Source organism: Chiroxiphia lanceolata, chromosome 1 (assembly GCF_009829145.1).
Source record: "Chiroxiphia lanceolata isolate bChiLan1 chromosome 1, bChiLan1.pri, whole genome shotgun sequence".
NCBI classification, from domain to species: domain Eukaryota; kingdom Metazoa; phylum Chordata; class Aves; order Passeriformes; family Pipridae; genus Chiroxiphia; species Chiroxiphia lanceolata.
In genome coordinates, this window is record NC_045637.1 from 77272059 (window position 1) to 77291031 (window position 18973).

The 18973-nt window shown below is 42.2% G+C and overlaps 1 protein-coding gene across 1 annotated transcript in view; it reads right to left on the minus strand.

The window, feature by feature from the left end:
• MYO10 (myosin X) overlaps positions 1-18973 on the minus strand; it is a 161569-nt gene that overhangs the window by 85575 nt on the left and 57021 nt on the right. Inside the window, exon 3 of the mRNA XM_032712055.1 lies at positions 5465-5623. Within this exon, the coding sequence (XP_032567946.1) occupies positions 5465-5623 (159 nt within the window). The remainder of the gene's footprint in view (positions 1-5464; positions 5624-18973) is intronic.

Here is an 18973-nt window from a genome sequence, read left to right on the forward strand (position 1 = left end):
AAGGATCAAGGCTGTTAAGCTGCCCAGGATGTTGCAGGGGGCCTTGGTACACATTCTTTTTAGGTTCAGTTTCTGCAGGGTTTCCGTTTAAGAAACTAGTCATGAGTTTTCATCTTTATAAGTAAACACTTTGGGGCCATGGTTTAGTGGGCATGGTGGTATTCAGTTGAAAGCTGGACTTGGATGTTGGAGGTCTTTCCCAGCCTCAATGATTCTATGACTCTATTAGCTTCTACCGATCTTCCTTTGTTTCTCTGCCTTTACCTGCAACTTGTGTCCATGTTAGAAGACATTTGAACAGGAGCGCTATCAAAGTGTATGAATTATGTCTGCCTGCATTTAACCATGCTGTTTTCTCAGTAACATGCAGGAACATTCACTTCCTGCTGACCATCGTAACATGACACAGAGCAACTGCACAGGATCTGAAATGAGTTTTACTGAACTCAGGAAAAAAATAATTCAAAACCTAGACAAACAAGACACAGAGAGTAACTGACCTAGATACTAAAGTGTCTGTGTCTGCAAACAGAATTAGAAAAAAAACCCTATGGTGATTATTGATTAATACTGCACAAACATCAACTAGTTGCCTACGGGAACCCTCATGACTTCAAGGGAGATAAATTATCTAATTACTGCAAGCTTCAAAAACTACAACTGAGCATGTTGCTTAAGTAAATAAACACTAATAGATTTAAAAATCAATGCATAAATAACTGAATATACCTTCTAAGAACAGACAGAACTGAGAATTTAGTGTAATGAAATGTCTAGGAGCTCTGTAAGCAACCTTGTCAGGGAAGAGATAAGTTTTCCAGTTTAACACCTTTTTAAAAAATCGGATAAATGTTGCTTTTCCATCCAAGTTATACTATGTTTGTTGCTTCAGCTGAAGAGAGAAAAGAAGCCAGCCACAAAAACTGAGCTCCTAATTACCATCATCCTCTCTCTGATGTGGATGTGGCTGGTACAGCACTACATGTCGACGTGGCTGGTATAGAACTTCTCACATACATGCACGCAAACATAACAGATGGTTATAATCACTGGTGGGCAAACTGCAGCCCTAATTTGAAAGTGAATAAAAATAGATTATGTTGTCCCTCATCCTTCCTGGCCACCACACCCAACTGTTGGACAACCTGGAGGTCACTCTATCCAGCAGGGGAGGGCAGCAGGGGGACCGCCGCACCTCAGCCCACGCAGCATGCCTCTCTGGACACAGGTGATCATCTTCCACCTAAACAAGACAGGCACGTGCCAGATCATCATCACTTCAAAGGGGAACGTGCCTACCTAGCACTTCACAGCTTAATTCAAAAGAAAAAAACTAATCAGAAGTGCTTTGAAAATTGTTTATTGCTTGAACTCATGCAAACGAGGGTGGATCTGACACTGAAAACCTCTGCCCTAACCTGCACAACCTATACTGCTGTTATTTCCGACCTGCCTCTCACCTCAGCAAAAGCTGCACCCATCTTCTGCTCTGCTCTCCTGAAATTTGCTGCCTGCATCAGTAACTAACTGCTGGCCACAGACAAGACACTCACAGCTCATCCCAGAGCCAGCCCAAACACTATAATTTGAGCGTCTTGCAGCACAATCCATGCTGTGTGGTTTATGGCATCCTCTCCAAGGCTAAGCTGGTCTCCTCCGTAGTGTGTACTTAACTAAAAGTGAACTAGAATCAACAGCTCTGGGAACAATCCACCTTTGAACGTCAACAAGAACGGCTGCCACAGCACTTGCCCTCTCTCCGCATCCTGTGTCCTGTGATGGTCTTGCTTCAGAGGTGACCAAATCCCCCATGTGCCTTCACAAAAGGTTCTGTGTTCAAACGTGGGCACCTTCCATTTTTAGCACTAGTGTTTATATTTCCATATTTTGCCACGTACCAGCCTAGAATGCAAGCTAATCTGAGCATTCAAAGACAAGCATCAAATCTTGTATGCTGATGTCTAGAAGCTGGACCTTCCATGTCCCTTGGGTGTTCCCAAAGGGAGTAAAATGGGAGAGGAAGTAGCAATGAAAGCTCCTGGACCATGTGATCACTGTCATCCTAAGAGTTGTCCTTTCCTGGACAACAAATGCAGTGACAGCCCAGAAGCAAACTTTCAGATAAAAGCAGTATTAATCACAAAGCCTGAAAAAGTACCAGACAGGAGTCTACTTTAAGGAACCAAGAAAGGACTTATACATCCTGTCCTTCTCACAGGACAAAAAAGGAAAGCATACACTCTTTTACAGAAATTCAGACAAAAGGTATTACAAGCAGATGTCAACAGACTTGACGCTGTTGCAAAAAGATGGTTGCACATAGACAAGAACAACTTTTTGTCATTCACCTTCTTGCAAACAGCACAGAATCAGCTAAGAGCCTCAACTCATTATATTCAGAGCCAGGCATCATTCACACTAAGATCACAGTCTGTGTGCTAGATCCTTCTTCTTCCCTGTCCAAGAAATAGCAAGAAATACAGAAAATCCTCTGCTGTCCCTTTATAGCTGCAGTTGTTGGGAGCAGCAAAGAAATGACATGTTTGACAAATCTTGGCATCCATAGCAAATGACTTTATAGTATTAATTAGGAAGCAGTGAAAAGTTAAGGAACATGGGTATGATTATGTGAAACAAAGATGTTATCAAGTAAGGGAAGATTAAACTGAGTTCAAACATCTGAAGATATTTATTTAAATGCTCATTGCTGGAGAAAAAGTTCTTTAAATACAAAAAACCACACAAGTTAACAGTGGAAAATCTGCATAAATAATTGTATTTCTGAGAAAGCAACTGTTTAAATTTCCATTTAATTGTTTCTTCTATATTTTTAAAATCACACATACTTTATACACTACAATTTAGCATATTGAACTTCATATAATTTTTATGTGTGTGCGAAGAAGCAACCCCCAAAACTTAAGTCCCAACTAAGCGTATTCCTTATTAAGGTACAAAGATGCTTCCTGGTCTCAATGCCACTGAGAAAACTAACAAAAAGCTGCTAGACTCAAGAACCACACTAACATACTTGTAATACTACAAGCCTGTAACTCATAAAATGCCAGCATACACCTTTGCATATCTTTTTCCCCTACTCAGACTGTGAACAAAGAGGAGCATAAAACTGAAGTAAGAAAGGACTCATAAGCTAAATGCCAGGACACAGCAATTATATGGTGGTTTGTATTCAGGGATGACAAGAAGTCTTTCAAAGGGATGATCAGCCCCTTAGCCCACAGTGGAGAGTGGCACATGCCTTCCCCATTTATCCCCAATGCACACGGGACAGATACAGCCAAGGTGATGAGGCAGATACAAGAGACAATGTGTGCAGTAGATGAAGCAATTCCTGGCCAAGGGAGATGGCAAATGTACAATCTGGAAAGTTTTGATTGCTCCTGACTTGAACTTCAATGGCTTCTATTGTCCTATACCAGAACTAGTTTGGTCCCAAAGCAGAATGATCAAGCAAGTATGAATGATCAGCTGCAAGTACACCTTCAACAAAGGTAAACTTAATGTACCTCTCAGTCTTTTTTTTCTCTTTAAACATTAAAATATAATTGAACTGTTTACAGAGTTAAAAAATTTTGGTTTGAAAAGACACAGTTCATTGTACAATGACAACAACCTCTCCTACAATACATGCTCCTATATTTATGGAGTTTCACAAAATTACTCAAGGCATTTAATCAGCTTTCCTTGGTGTTTTTGCTCCTGAAGCCCTCTCCTGCTAAAACACTACTACTGGCACAGCAGGAGTGGGGTACCAATGAGGTTGGAGAAAAGAAGATGCTTCTTAAATCCAGTCCTGGTTACATACACAGGACAACAGGGAGGCTTTCATATGCATTTCAAAACACACCTTTTTTTTCGACCACCTTTTCAAGCATGTTTCAGGTGAAGTGGATTCAAAAGATTAAGGAGTTAAATTAGCAAAACTAAAGGGACAATGCTATTCAGTAGCAACTGGAGATCTGTCATCATTAACAGCACATAAACCTGTTTGTCTAGGAACCTACACCAAGCAAAGCACCAAGGATTAGAACACCCTAAACTTGCCTTGACAAGCTAAGAAATAAGCTAGGACATGTCTCTTCAGAATAAGGCTATTCTATGCCTCACCAAAAAAATCACCCACATACACAAATGCTTTTAAAAAACAGACATGTCCTCCGAGTGCACATCATGACTCAAAAAACAATATTTTTTTTATTTTGACTCATACTGAGTATCATATTCTAATCTGACAACACTGATGGAAAACTAAACTTTTATCAGGTAGCTGTTTTTCCACACACATGCAGGACATATGCTATGAATTTTTTGTTTACTGATTTTTCTGAAATGCAAAATGGTTAATTCAATTTGAGAAAAAAAAACATAAGTAAAGACTCATGTAAAGAGAACTGCCTCAATATTTAGGATTCTTCCTGCAAGCCACTTTAAGGGTAATGTGCACAGGAATACTATTTCATTTTGCCCTTTTTTGCTTTTTATCATAAAGAAATTTCTAAATATAGGGAACGTTTAATTTTACACTTTCCTATGTTTATATTTAAAAATATAGAAGCCAAACTTAATAGATGAAGCTTGAAATAAAGCATGCATATGGCCAAATCAAGGGCCTAGATATGTGACGCAAACAAAAGTCATTTGTGTTCTGCAATTATAATAAAAGAAAAAAAAAACTAAACGAACAAAACGACTCACCATTGAACCACTAAAGAGTCTGATTTTGCAATCTGCAACTGCTGCTAATATTCCTTCTATCTTTTTCCCATTTAGTGTACTTCCAGATTCAGGAAAGATTCATATTTAGTTAGTTCAAGATTAACAAAAATATTTCAGGAGCAGGTAAATCTAATGAAAAAAAGCTTCATGACAGAGTTAAGAAAAAGAATTCTGTGTGGACTAATGCGTAGTTTTTGAAACTGACTAACAGACTCCAAACTCCAACTATTTGTATTTAATGGCACAAATCCTCAGCTTGACAATCGTAATGCTTCTTTCCTAATACCCTTTCTACTACAGTAGAAGAGGGGAAGCTGATCAGGATTGGATCTTGGCCTGGCAGGATCTCAAATGGCAGTGACAGACTAAATTCCACCACATCCTCTCTGGTGATGTATACAGCACATATTGTTGGGGCAGAGTCTAAAGGAGAAGAGAAAAATAAGAGCCCTTTACACAACCCTGTCACTGAAAGTGTAACTGTATGCAGCATACCAGTTTTTCAAGGCTTTTGAAGGATTGCCTGGCCAGCCCTGAGCTACCTTCTCCTTCCATCATTGTTGATGAGAAGTCACTAGATGAGGTATACTTCAGCTTTATGTGGACACATAAAGAACTGGAGAACATTAGGAGAGGAGATAGCACAGAACAGCAAAACATATACAGCACTTAAAACATTCAAAAATGTTCCCTCTGGATATTTTTCTAAAGTTTAGAAAAAACTTACGTAGATTTTATCTTGCCGATATCGCTGGAATAAGTTGTGCATAATGGAGCCTTCATGGAGATCTACAAGTGCTGCCATGTCTTCCACGCTCTCTGTGCTTGTTTGATGCATAGGCGTTACTTTTTGGTGTGTGATCGTGCTCTGCTTATAAGTGAATACCTGAAAGAGGGGAAATAAAGACAATATAATAATCAGAGCACACACTCAAACACTTCCATCTGAGAACGGAGCTTTCATACCATTCCTATTTCTTAACCAGTTTATCAGTGTGCAGACTTGTAAAATATAATAGCTTTCCAGTGATACCTTCTTGTATAGTTTCTCTGATAACAACTGAAGCCCCAGATACATACATGGGTAATATGAAACTAGTACATACTAACAGTGCACTGAGATCTTTTCCTGTTTAAGGGTAAATGCAATCTCGTTTCACACTGGACTACTGTTAGACTTTGTTGGGAGAAAAATAAACCAAGCAATAATCATTCCCAAAAATCCCAAACTAACCAAACAAAAAAACACCCCTTACAGTAAAGCCCACTTATAGTCAAATTACTCCGGAAGGAAATGTTTTACAGTGCAAAACAGAAAACAAAAATTATTGCTCTAATAGCCTGCAAGTGTTCATATGTTTGATCTGAAATCCACTTAAATGTTTCTATTTAACTTTCCAGTCAGGAAGTGGTCATTACTCCTAATGTAAGTAGTATGCTCAGTTCAGCATGCATCAGATATTTGGAAATGAATAAGCCAACAGATTTCTAATTAATTGACTTCTGAGATTAATTTCTGAAGCTGGTTCCACACAAACAGTAAAAGCTCTAAAAAAGCTCAGTCAGAAAACCCTTCTACAGATCTTCCATAAAACTATAACAAATATCCCAGAATCACAGAATCAACCAGGTTGGAAAAGACCTCTGAGATCAAGTTCAACCCATGACCCAACAACCACCCTGTCACAGAATCATTGAATCAGCCATGTTGGAAGGGACCTCTGAGATCATCAAATCCAACCCCTGATCCACTACCACTGTGGTTACTAGACCATGGCACTCAGCGCCACATCCAGTCTCCTCTTAAAAATGTCCAGGGACGGAGAATCCACCACTTCCCTGGGCAGCCCATTCCAACGTCTGATCACCCCCTCTGTAAAGAATTAATTCCTAATATCTAACCTAAACCTCCCCTGGCAGAGCTTAAGGTCATGCCCTCTTGTCTTACTGATAGCTGCCTGGGAGAAGAGACCAACTCCCACCTGGCTACAACCTCCTTTCAGGGAGTTGTAGAGAGCGATGAGGTCTCCCCTGAGCCTCCTCTTCTCCAAGCTGAACAACCCCAGCTCCCTCAGCTTCTCCTCATAGGACTTGTGCTCTAGTCCCTTCACCAGCCTTGTTGCTCTTCTCTGGACCTGCTCCAGCACCTCAATATCCTTCCTGAACTGAGGGGCCCAGAACTGGACACAGTACTCCAGGTGTGGCCTCACCAGTGCTGAGTACAGGGGAAGAATCACTTCCCTGAACCTGTTGGCCACACTGTTCCTGATCCAGGCCAGGATGTCATTGGCCTTCTTGGCCACCTGGGCATACTGCTGGCTCATGTTCAGCTTCCTGTCAATCCAAACTCCCAGGTCTCTTTCTGTCTGGCTGCTCTCTGGCCACTCTGTCCCCAGGCTGTAGCGCTGCATGGGGTTATTGTGGCCAAAGTGCAGGACCCAGCACTTGGCCTTCTTGAACCTCATCCTGTTGGAATCAGCCCAAGTCTCCAGCCTGTCCAGGTCCCTCTGTAGAGCCCTCCTGCCTTCCAGCTGATCGACACTTCCCCCCGAACTTAGTGTCATCTGCACACTTGCTGATGATGGACTCAATCCCCTCATCTAAATCATCAATAAAGATATTAAACAGAACTGGGCCCAACACTGATCCCTGGGGGACACCACTAGTGACCGGCCGCCAACTGGATGCAGCCCCGTTCACCAGCACTCTCTGGGCCCGGCCCTCCAGCCAGTTCCTAACCCAGCACAGGGTACCCCTGTCCAAGCCGTGGGCTGCCAGCTTTTTCAGGAGTATGCTGTGGGAGACAGTGTCAAAGGCTTTGCTGAAGTTCAGGTAGACTATATCCACAGCCTTCCCCTCATCACATCCTCAATCTACCTAAACTTTTATGAATACCAATAACATCACTAAAGACTATAAAACAATAGATTTCGAATTCAGCATCCCATTTCCTTTCAATTTACATCTTGGCACATCACCCTTATAGACATATGCCTGCTTCTCATAGCCAATGCTCCTCAGGCATCATTCGTCCCTGCTAATGGCACCATTTCAGCGTAAGGAAGTCAAAGCATGGAATTAATGCAAATACTTTGATAATGTGAAACATTAGAAAAAACCAAAACCCTTCCAAAATCCTTTAAATTAATATTTATCAAGCAGATGGAAGCAGAGACATAACCATCAGCCCAAGCACCAGTGAGCACCGGGGGGCTGCTGCTGCAGGCTGGGGGTCACATCGTGCAGCACTGCCTAAGGGGCCACCTCTGTGCAGATGGAAAAAACCCCTCTGAGGTTTTTCAGCATAAAACCTTACATATGCTCCTGGTAATGAAAGACTGAACAAGTGTCATCGTAGGAGGCCATCCAGGAAAACAGTGATGTTGTCTGTCCTGCTGAGACCAGCACGAAAAAGAGGCTGAAGAAGCAAGAAGCTGAAGGCAGATCAGAATAAACATCAAAGCTCTGTACTTGGATATCCTATCAGCTGACAGAGGAGTACTGTCTGAACGTATTTGTTCATTAAAATAGTATCCTAGGCATAACAAATGCTGGCACAGGCCATCGCACCGTTACAGATGTCACTTATGCAAGCAGAAAGCATGCCAAAGGAAGGCTAGGGGAGAAAGGAGATCCAGGAAACAAATTTCTAACACTGGGCAGCATCACAGACATCAACAGGATATGTGAGCAAACCATCAGAAAGTTCCTATAGATTCAGAGCATCCAAAGCACAATCCCTAACTGAGAGAAAAAGGTACAGAGAGATCAGAACCTTATTTTGCAGTGAACAAACATCAAGATGACAGGACAAGGATTTGTATAGGGCAGAGAGAATGGACAGAGAGAGCAGAAACTTGTATATGATACAGGAGCATGAGGTCCAGATATCTAACAGACAGAATGAATGTGGAAAGCATAAATTCACAGCAAAACTTTTGGGGCTGAAAAGTGTGTTTGCAGTCCCAAGACTAACCACACAGAGTACAAGCGGAATTAGGGATAATTACATCTCAAAAGTAATAAACTGCAGTTCCTAGTCAGAAGAACCATAACAAAAAACCCAAAAGTCATACTGCAGAACATAAATACCACAAGCTGAAAGATTTGGAAATAAAAGGGATTTAAAGAGAGCAAATCCTAAAAAGTAAGCAACTTAACAAAGGCTAAAAAAATAGACTCAATAAGACAATCAGGAAACCAAAATGGGCTGGCACCTATCCTGTGAACATGGTAAGGAAGTAAAACATCACTTCTAGGAGGATAATCTCCATATTTGTGATGTCTGTTCTTTGATATGTGATACACAGGTTAGTAGAGTAGGCACAGCACCCCATACATCACTGAGCATGCTAAGTAATGTAAAGAATTCACAGAAACACACCAAGAAAAACAATGTGACAACTGACTTGTGCATGGTAGCACTATTGAAGATGGTCTCTGCAGATTCATCCTTCCCACTCAAACCTACTATTTTCTCTTCTTCAGGCTCATTGTTCGCATACTTTCATCTCTCCCACTGCCTTCTTGTTTGGGTGAGGGAATGGTTCTGTGAGCTGGGTCAGAGATAGGATGGTGCGTTGACCAGCTAGAAAACACACCAACCACTAATAATGGCTGCCACACAAATTAGAGAGGAGGAGGACCTCTTCCGCAACACTGGGTAGCTACTTTTCCTTTATTTTTAATTTTTACCAGAACCATAGTAAAAACTCAGTCAAAATCATCTAATGAGATCCAAGTCATGAGACAGGACTGCAAGATCACATGCACAGACCTCCACTCCTTAAAGTGGGCTTTTTGCAGCCCTGCTGCTCAAGCCCTGAAAGGCCTGCTTTGTATTATTTCATCTTGAATCACACTCTTATTAGGATAAGGACATGGAAAAGCTATGTTGAACTTTATCGTTACTAATTAGAAGATCATGTTATGAAATGTTACAGCACTTGAAATCCTCAGGAAATAGGAACTAAGAGCCTTTCTGCAGGGTCAGCACAAAGAAGAGGAAGATGACCAAGTTGGCTCCTGAACTTCAAGAGGACTCTGTTGGCAGAATGCAGGAGCATCCATCCTCAAGGACCCTGCTGACACTTCTGGAAGGTCAAGTGAAATACGCAGGAAACTAGAATAAGATTTAAGACAACCCTAAATGAGAATTCAGCAAAAACTCCTTTCCTTTCTAGATATAAATGTTTCAAGATAACAAACAAACTGAATACATGGAAAACTCTAAATTAAACCTTAAAGAGACAGCATGCAAAATAGGAATTCTAAATATTACTATGGAAGTGAAAATTAGAGGTTCAGATAGGATGGACCGATGCAAAGAACAAAAACAAAAGAACAAGCTCAAAAAATACAAGACAAAACAGCAAACTCAGCTAAACAAGAGTCAAGTGCATTTCACTGGGAAAGGAGAATACTTCAAAACTGTTCTACTGTTGCTTCCACAGCTTATTGGTGCTGTGATGAACACACTAAAAAGGGACTTAAATGAGGACGCAACCTAAAAAGCTAGGGGACCAATGCTATTCTGCACAGTTAATCTAGTATGTGAAAAAAAAAGAAAAAAAGAAAAAAAGTTGTCTTTCAAGCCTTCCATTTAAGGGGAATATCACAAAACAATGTAAAATTAATTTGCTGCACAGAAAAAATACCCCTAAACTCAGGCTCTAACGGAAATTGTATTTTAACAAAAGATTTAATTTTTAATACAATTTATTAGCACAAGTAAAGTACGTCAGAGTAGGCCCTCAATGACAGGACTACACATGCTTTCTCTTTTACTGTATCATTTCATGACATGATGCCAAGTGAAAAAAAATCCTACTTGAATCAGGTCATTAAATGGCATCAAGAGATTTCACAACAGCCGAGTCAAGTGAGTTTAAGAGAATGCTGAATTAAGTACTTATGTACATCAAAAAACCCACACAATCCCCACTTCTTTCAAAAGCTAAAAGTCATACTTGGGATTTCCAGCCCGCACAGAGCCCACACACAACTGAACCTCTCAGGGTGTTTTTCACAAGGAGATGGGGTTTTGGCCTCATGCTGATGATCCATATTAGATGGGAGGAAGGCAGAAGGTACTCCAAAAGTTTCCTGATCAACAATTTGGTATTTGAATTTAACAATCTTCATTGTTTTAGTGAGAATTCTTTGAGATTTTTATTTAAAGATAGAAGTAGGCTTGTCTGCACCGTGGAAGCCCTGAAGCAAGCTAGATCATTACTGAAACTGCAAGATAGTCTACTGAAAAGCTTACGTGTTGAAAGCATTTTAAAACACCCCTTCCACACAGTGACCTGAACCATCACCCCTCCCAAACACAACCCCCAGCCAGCGAGGGCTCAAGTTTCTTTCTTTCTTTAATTCAAAGACTGATAATTGGATCAGAGCAAAGGGTGGCCATGGGCACTGGCTCCCCACTCTCCAGATGGGGACAAGATGCCTGCCTGCACCCTCGAGCCGGACCACCAGTCACAGCTGTCACCCACCATGCAGGCAGTAGCCACGTCAGCTGGTCACCTGCCATCAGCTTCACCATCAGTAACACACGCTGGATGCGGTACTGCCTGACTGATGCCAAGTACTGAGTGCTGAGGTTCTCAGGAATGGTTACGCAGCTTAGCATGTCCCTGCCACCAGTGTTATTGCAATAAATCAAGAGGGTTTCTTGGTAGGGATAACAGAAATGGAGCAACCAACCTCCCTCTGCTGCCCTCTTGAAAATTTTTTATCAACTCTAGGTGTACTCTAAAAACTGCAGGGTCTTACAGAAGATAATCCTGATATGCAAACACAGAAAACAGAAATATTAAAGTCTTGTCACTCACTGGATTTAAATTAAGTTGCTCAAATCCATATAACCAGAGGGATAATGTAAAATACAGCAAATACAAAATTCAGTAAGATGGGGAAAGTGAAGACAAAGAAGTATTATATAGAAGTTATCTGAGACAGGTTTACAAACCAAAAATATACAACCAACCAACCACTATGTTTTCAATAATGCCAATGATATTAGCAAACCAACTGCTACAGCATCTGGGCAGCCCACAAGCACCAGAAAGCAAATCTAACTGACCCAAAAAGTGAAGCCCACAGCCTTTCTGCCACTACTGCAGAGACTATTCTATGTGAGCTTTTCAGAGAGTCAACTGTGATGGCTATGGTGATGTCCATGAAAATCCACATGACTCAAGAGCAGCTCCAGAGGATTTGGTTTGTGTGTTCACAACATCAGTGCCCTTGGTTTTCTAAGGCACCATAGCCCAGCAAAACACACAGAACTGTACAGAGAAACATCCACTTAAGAATACCAATTCTTTTTTCATTCTCTGCTGTTGGTCTGAACTGAGGATCATCATTTGTGTTTCCCTCGTGTTTAGAAGCTAAAAGAATGCAATAAATCTTACAAAATGTCTTTATACATGAGTCCAAGCAGAAAAAAGAGGCCTTGAGCTCACATTACAAGCTGTGGAATGCAACGTTCCAGGGAAGAAAATAAATCATGACAAGTCCAAGGACCCAGAGATTAAACAAAAAATTAAAATGTAGTAGTTTACTCTTTTTTCCTGAAGAGATCTACTGTCTAAGTAGATACTTAAAATACAGGACAAGGAGGCTCTCTTATAAATCAAAAGTAATTTAAGACCAAATGTAAAGCAGATGAACTACTGACATTTTAAAATTCTATGGTTAATCATGACAAGACTGCGACCCAAGAAATGTTTTTGTCCAATAATTTACTATTTCTCTGTAACAGCTGACCTTAGACATCCACCTTGTTGTCCCAAAATAATCCTTCAGGAAACAAGATGTACCAGGGCCCAAGGCTTGCTTTGATGTAACATAATTTAATCTCATTCAAAGCAACTAAGAAAATGCCACAATGAAGTTTCTTACCTATTAAACTATGAAGGAAAATGAAATAATCTTATGTAAGGCATCTATTAATGTCAAGAAAAAAATATTACCAAACAGATATCATTACTATTGTGACTAACTGGCCTTTTCTTCAAGCAACAATCCCACACACACATCAACTGAGAATCAGCCACCTATTCTGTAAAATTCCTCCCCACTTATGCTAGGAATCACCCCACTCCCCAGCCTCCCTTTCCAGTTAGATATTAATCTTGATCTCTAATGCAAAGTGTCTAAATGACCACTTAGCACATTACTGTACCTTCCCAATTAGTTGAGTAAGACATAACCTGTAAATTGTGTGTAATCTTGTACTTTATTCTTAACTTCTGCTCACTTTAGTTCTTGCCATTTTCAGTCTTTGTTCTTCGTCCTATCAATCAAATCCGTTCCAAACCCTTCCTCTCAGTCCACTTTTCATATCCCTGCTCAGACTCATTGAGGCCTGGCCAGTAGCTGCTCCCAGGTTCAAGTGCTGGGAGTCTGTCCCAGAGCCTTCCCCCACGTTCTCCCCAGCCTTCAGCGGAGACAGCACCAGCGATGGCTTGTAGCACCTCCCCTGAAAGCTTTCCTACTACAACTTTTGGGTTCTCACATCCCTGCAGAATATCCCTTTTTGCTCCCAGGCTCCACAGTGTGGGGAAGCACACTACGAGGACGGCAGTCCTGGTCATCGCCACAGCACAGCTCAGCAAACCCACTCAATCGTGCCTCTTTGTTGTTTCCCTACACACTGACCACTGTCAATAAGCTTGTCTGATCAACACTTCCCACCTAACACCTATTTCATGAGAGGCACTTCAAGGCAGTTTACTCCATACACTGAACTGTTTCCATTCATAGACAAGCTCTATCATCAAGTATGAACAAGCTTCAAATTAGAGGTTCAGCACTTATGACCTTTCAATTGGGCTTGCCTACAAAGACAAGTAAGAAATTTAATTCAAATTAAACACATCCATTTTACCGAGAGTATACTATAGTAAGCCAAGCCTCTAGGCAGTCCCTACTAATTTTTACAAGGGAAAAAAAGTGCATCTATACTTTGTCTCCAAGTGACCTTGTATAATTTACAGTACCTGTAGACACCAAAAAGCTCAATGTTCAAGAGGTCCACGTATAAATACCGTGACTGTAGCTCTATAGAAAATGTGCAACATTTCTAGCATGTCACCAGCACCTTCTTGACCATGGAAAAGTGCTCCTTTCTCCTTGTGATTATAGAAACGGGAGGATTGCAGCTGCTCAAGTTTTCCCACAATCCTGGACAGAATGAAGCAGTCCAAGGGGAGGACACAGGAGATGTACCACAGCATGGGCCTTCAGCTCCCTGCCAGATAGCTGATCAGCACCAGGGTCTCAACTGGAAGCCAGCTTTGGCTGCACAGGAAGCCAGGGGAGAGGCTTCTGACCCCAGAGTAGACTCAATCACATAGCAGAGAAACAGAAGGTCTGGACCCATGTTCCCCATGGGTTCAATCCTCCATCTCTCCTGGGACACCCCACCAAAGGCCCTTCCAAGTCAGTGTTACTCTAAGCAGCACCCAGTAAACAGAAAAAAAGGGCAATATTCCTTTTGCTTTACTAGGTCAAAGGACAAGGGGGTAAAAACTGGTGGTTTCTTCTTCTCAGGAGGAAGAACAAAACACTAAAAAAGCTTCACCCTTTATTCATCCTTTTCCACACAATGGAAAAGCGGATGGACAATGGCAGGCACCGAAAGCCTTAGCTTTCCTGTCAACATCATTTACATGGCAAGTAACAAGTGAAACTTTAAGTTTCAAATTCATATTTATTCAGTGATTCACATCAGATAAAAAATGTCTACTTGCAACTGAATGAACAAGACTGAATTTGAAAAAAATGCCCTGCTTCCAAGAAGTAGAACAACTGTGTTCAATAAGCAGCCTACAAATTATACCAGTTTTATTGAGACACAACACAATTCATCTCAATAGGGTTTTTTTCTAAAAACAAAGACAAAAAAGAGGAAAACCCTGGTAGGTAGCTGACTGGACTGTCTCTGAGACTAGAATAGGAGCAGCCTGTGTGCAACTTTGCAGCAATGCTTCCATGGGAGCCAGAGCTCCAAGAGGCCATCCCTGCAGAGCAAATCCTGTTCCAAATGAAGGCTTGCCAGAGAAGGTGACACACCAGTGATGCTCTCCAGGATGCCAAATAAAACCTGAGCAATGCCATCATGAGCCTTTGGGCTTCATCCCTCTACCTTCTTCTAACCTCGCTATGAACTCACCCTGCCTGGGCTGTTGGCACAGCCCCTGTAGTCCATGGGTACAACGGTGCCCAAACCCTGTAGAGACTGTCCCAGCTGCATGAAGCTGGGCACAGAGGGGACCAGGAGCTACCTAGGGAGCTGCTGACAGGTACAGCTGCTTGGCAGGAAGCTCGTCTCAGGAAAGTCTGTGGTGCTTATCACCACTGTATTATTACCAAAACCAATGAGGCTCTGCCACAACACCAGCTGTAATGGCTGAAAGGTCCTTGCATCACCCTGGAGAGAGCTGGTCCCCCTGCACAGGAAGACCACAGCCACTGGGCTAGGGCACTCCCTCTGTAAGGCTGCAGTTGCAGAGGGCTGCAAGGGAATAAAAACAAAACAGACCCAGAAAAAAGGCTTGGAAATGGATGGCCTTGACAGCAAATTTCAGTGCACTGAGACAATATAGGGCTTAGGTTTCCCCTACTCCTTCTGTCAGGCCTGGCCCAACCCAGTCAGATGCAGCTGGACAACACAGCTTTATGGATCGCTTGCCTGGTGCTGGCTGAGTATCACCAGCTGACAGACCTGCAGGAGCATTCCAGCAGGCTCCAGTGCCAGGGCCATCCTCATGCCAGCTGTGAGGTAACTGACCTGGCCAGGAGCCAGGCTGCAGAAGAGCACAGTACAGACAGCACATGGCTACTGGCAGTATGATCCAGCACACTCCTAGAGCAATGCACCAGTCAGGGAGGTCTGCACAGTTTTACAACCCACAACTATCTCTGTCCTGAAACACATCACCCACAGAGGCTCGAGCAGTAACCTCCACAGACCCAGTGCCCTCACACCTTCTCCTCCTGCAGGTCTTACACCACTGGCAACAGAGCAAAGCATGCTTCTCTTCCAGGACTTACCACCATCTCCATCTCTGTGTTCCTCTTGCAAAATCTCCCCTATCTGCACTCATTTCTCCTCCCTTCCCCTCACCCCGCCATTATGCTCCCAGTTTCCCTCCTTCACCTCCTGGTGTCCTCTCCTGCCTGCCACCTTCCCTTTGGCAAGGCAAGAACTTGCTTTCCATCCCACACATGCATTTAATTTTGAATTTAAAGTGTCCACCCTGGCAGAGGTGCACCTCAGTCCAGCTGTCAGTCAGCTGGTTCCCTGTCTTTCTGCCCACACCCAAGGGAGGACCTAATGTCACAGGTAACACACAAGGGCTGTCAGACAAGAAATCAGAGCTCTTATTTGAAATAGGAGTGTAAATGTTACATAAGATGCCCTAAACACATCAGGGCAATACAATAATATAGAGCAAGAAAAGGATACTGGCAGGCATTAATCATGAATCCAGTGCTGAGGGCAAAAAACACCCTTTGCATTGACTGTTTTTAAAGCTGTTTGTGAATTAAAGACATGACAACTTGCATATGCATAGAGGAAGTTCATAAATATGCTATCTCAGCTTTCAGATCTCCTGACAACATTTAACTATAAAACTCTCAATTTATGTCCTCCTCTCCCCCCCGTTTTTTTTAGTTTCTCCAAATCTTGGCTTGGTTTCTACTAGTGTAAGTGCTATATGCCTCATTGTAACAATATTCGATTGTACTCAGCTTTTTAATCAAACAAGTTTTTGTTCACAACGGTAATGTGTCTGCTTCAATAGAACCTTCCTGTCTTAATTTAAAAAACACCTTTTAGATCTTTCCATATTGACATGTTTCCAGAGAAGCAGAATAGGCAAGAGATTAACATGAGAGTGAATTGGTGGAGCCTGAAATTGTCTTTGACGGGATCATTTTCAAGACCTTTTGAAGTCACTCAGCTGACATTTAGATAAGGATCTCCTCTCATCATTGCTTCTTTTAAAAAAAAAATTAGTTTTACTGGGTTTTTTGCCCTTATGTTACAAGAATAAAAAAATCTGAATATGAGACATGGTACAAAGCTCAGTGAGTTTACAGAGATCACTGAATCATAGGATATCTCAAGTTGAGAGGGACCCTTAAGGATCACAGAGTCCAGCTCCCTGTTCCTTGCAGAACTACCTGAAACTAAACCATGTGACTAACAGCATCGTCCAGACGCTCCTTGAACTCTGGCAGGCTTGGTGCCATGACCATTTCCCTAGGAAGTCTGTTCAAGTGCTCAACCGCACTCTGAGTGAAGAACCTAATATCTAATCTAAAATCCCCCGGCGCAGCTTCATGTAATTTCCAATTGTGAAAGCCTAAGTTCAAACTGAAGCATGAGCTCCTTGTTTTAAAAGACAGCAAAACCCAGAGTCCCTTCACAGTTCTTTTTAAAGCTCACTTTTAATTTTTTTTCCCACAATATCACAAAATGGTATTTCTACAGTATCAGTAATTGCCTTGTAAAGACAAACCAACCCCTCCCCTTTATTGGCAATCTGCATGTCACGCTCCTACCCACACCTCTGGCACTACTTACTGTTGCTCAAGCCCAGGAAATAGGAACTGGGTACAACCCTGGCTTGAACATCAGCCCCTCAGTCGCTCTTTTCTTGTATTTAAAGGATCAGAGGGGCTTTTCATTAAGCCAGTGTTTACTACCTGCTGTACCTGCAGGTGGCCTGTGGTGTGAGGTTTTGACACAGCTATACTGCCAGGAAGAGAGCCAAGGGTATATTTTATCTACAGCTCAAAGCAATCCTTTAATGAGGTAACTGTCTATTCAACTTCCCTTCCACAAAAATTATGTAGAAAAGGGAGGATCTGAACACATTAAGCTCCTAAGGACACCTATCCATGAAAATAAATATGGACATGACGACACATGACACACAATGGAGAATACTCAAAGCAAAATTATGGGCAGGTGAACATGAAACATTGGGCATTTCCCCCAAACCTAAGCACACAGTACAGTTTCTATAGCAGCCTTGTTAACAAGGCTATGCCATTTCAAAGTTCATTTTTATCATTTGTACTGATCTCAAAACAATTCATCAGCCTTTCAGGAAAGAGCTGTCTGAGGAGAAACGGTATGGCCACTCCCTCTGTCACTACAGCCATTAATTCAGTTAAACAGCGACTGGGATTTTTTCCAGCTCTAACTGAAGATAACTGGAAGCTGCCCTCAGACAACAGTGGGAAGAGGTGACCACTCCTATGTGCCCGGTTCTGACATGCAGAGGTAATTATACTGTAGGCAGGGACATACCAGCAGGTGTCCAAAGCTGCCTTTTAACCTGCCCAAGTTAGCGCAAGTCGCACAACAGCACAGTTTCCCTCGCCCAAGAATGCACCCTAAATATCAACAATTTTTTTTTTGCTAATATGGAAGCACTGGCAAATCAAAACCAAAGAAGTGCAGGTGGTTTATCCACACTCAGAATTACCCAGTGCCACTTATAACGATTGGAAGGAGCAGCACAGTCTTGGGACAGAAGATGCTCTTTAGCCGTATTTCATAGTCTAGCCTGGAGCTAAATCTCAGCTGGCTCCATACAGCAGGAGTACAGTTTCCTCCCACCAAGATGTGTTAACCATGATGCCAGTACTTGCAGTTCAGAGACACGGGATAGTCCATGTGTAGAATTAACCTGGGTCTAGGAAGGATCATTCACTCAGCTTTTCTGCTGATTTTCCTGGGCTCCGTAGTAAAGCTCACCACAGCCCGTGTCAGTGCTAAAAGAGGCCACAACAGAAAGCTTCATGCACCATGCTGGAAGGATTTACTGGCTTTGCCAGAGATAAAGAGAAGAAATTTAGCTTCAGCTCTGCACCCCAGTAAACCACTCTTCCCAGAGACTGAGACACTGAACCTCAACACCCTGGTCCACAGTGCTGTTTCTGTGGCTAAGAAGGGCTATACTGCTCTTCCCAGCACGTCCTACATGAACTAGGGGCATCTCACACTCCTATTTCTCCCAGAAGATAGGGAGATGGCTGTATGGGGAGATTGTCAGCTTCAATCTAGAAATAAAAAAAAATAGATATACCAGCTTCCATATGCTGGAGAGGAACCTGCCAGTGTATGATTACTGCAGGGACGGCTGCCCATGTCTGCAAATCCTCTGAAATAATAATTCTGCAATAATCCCTCCTGAGAGGCACT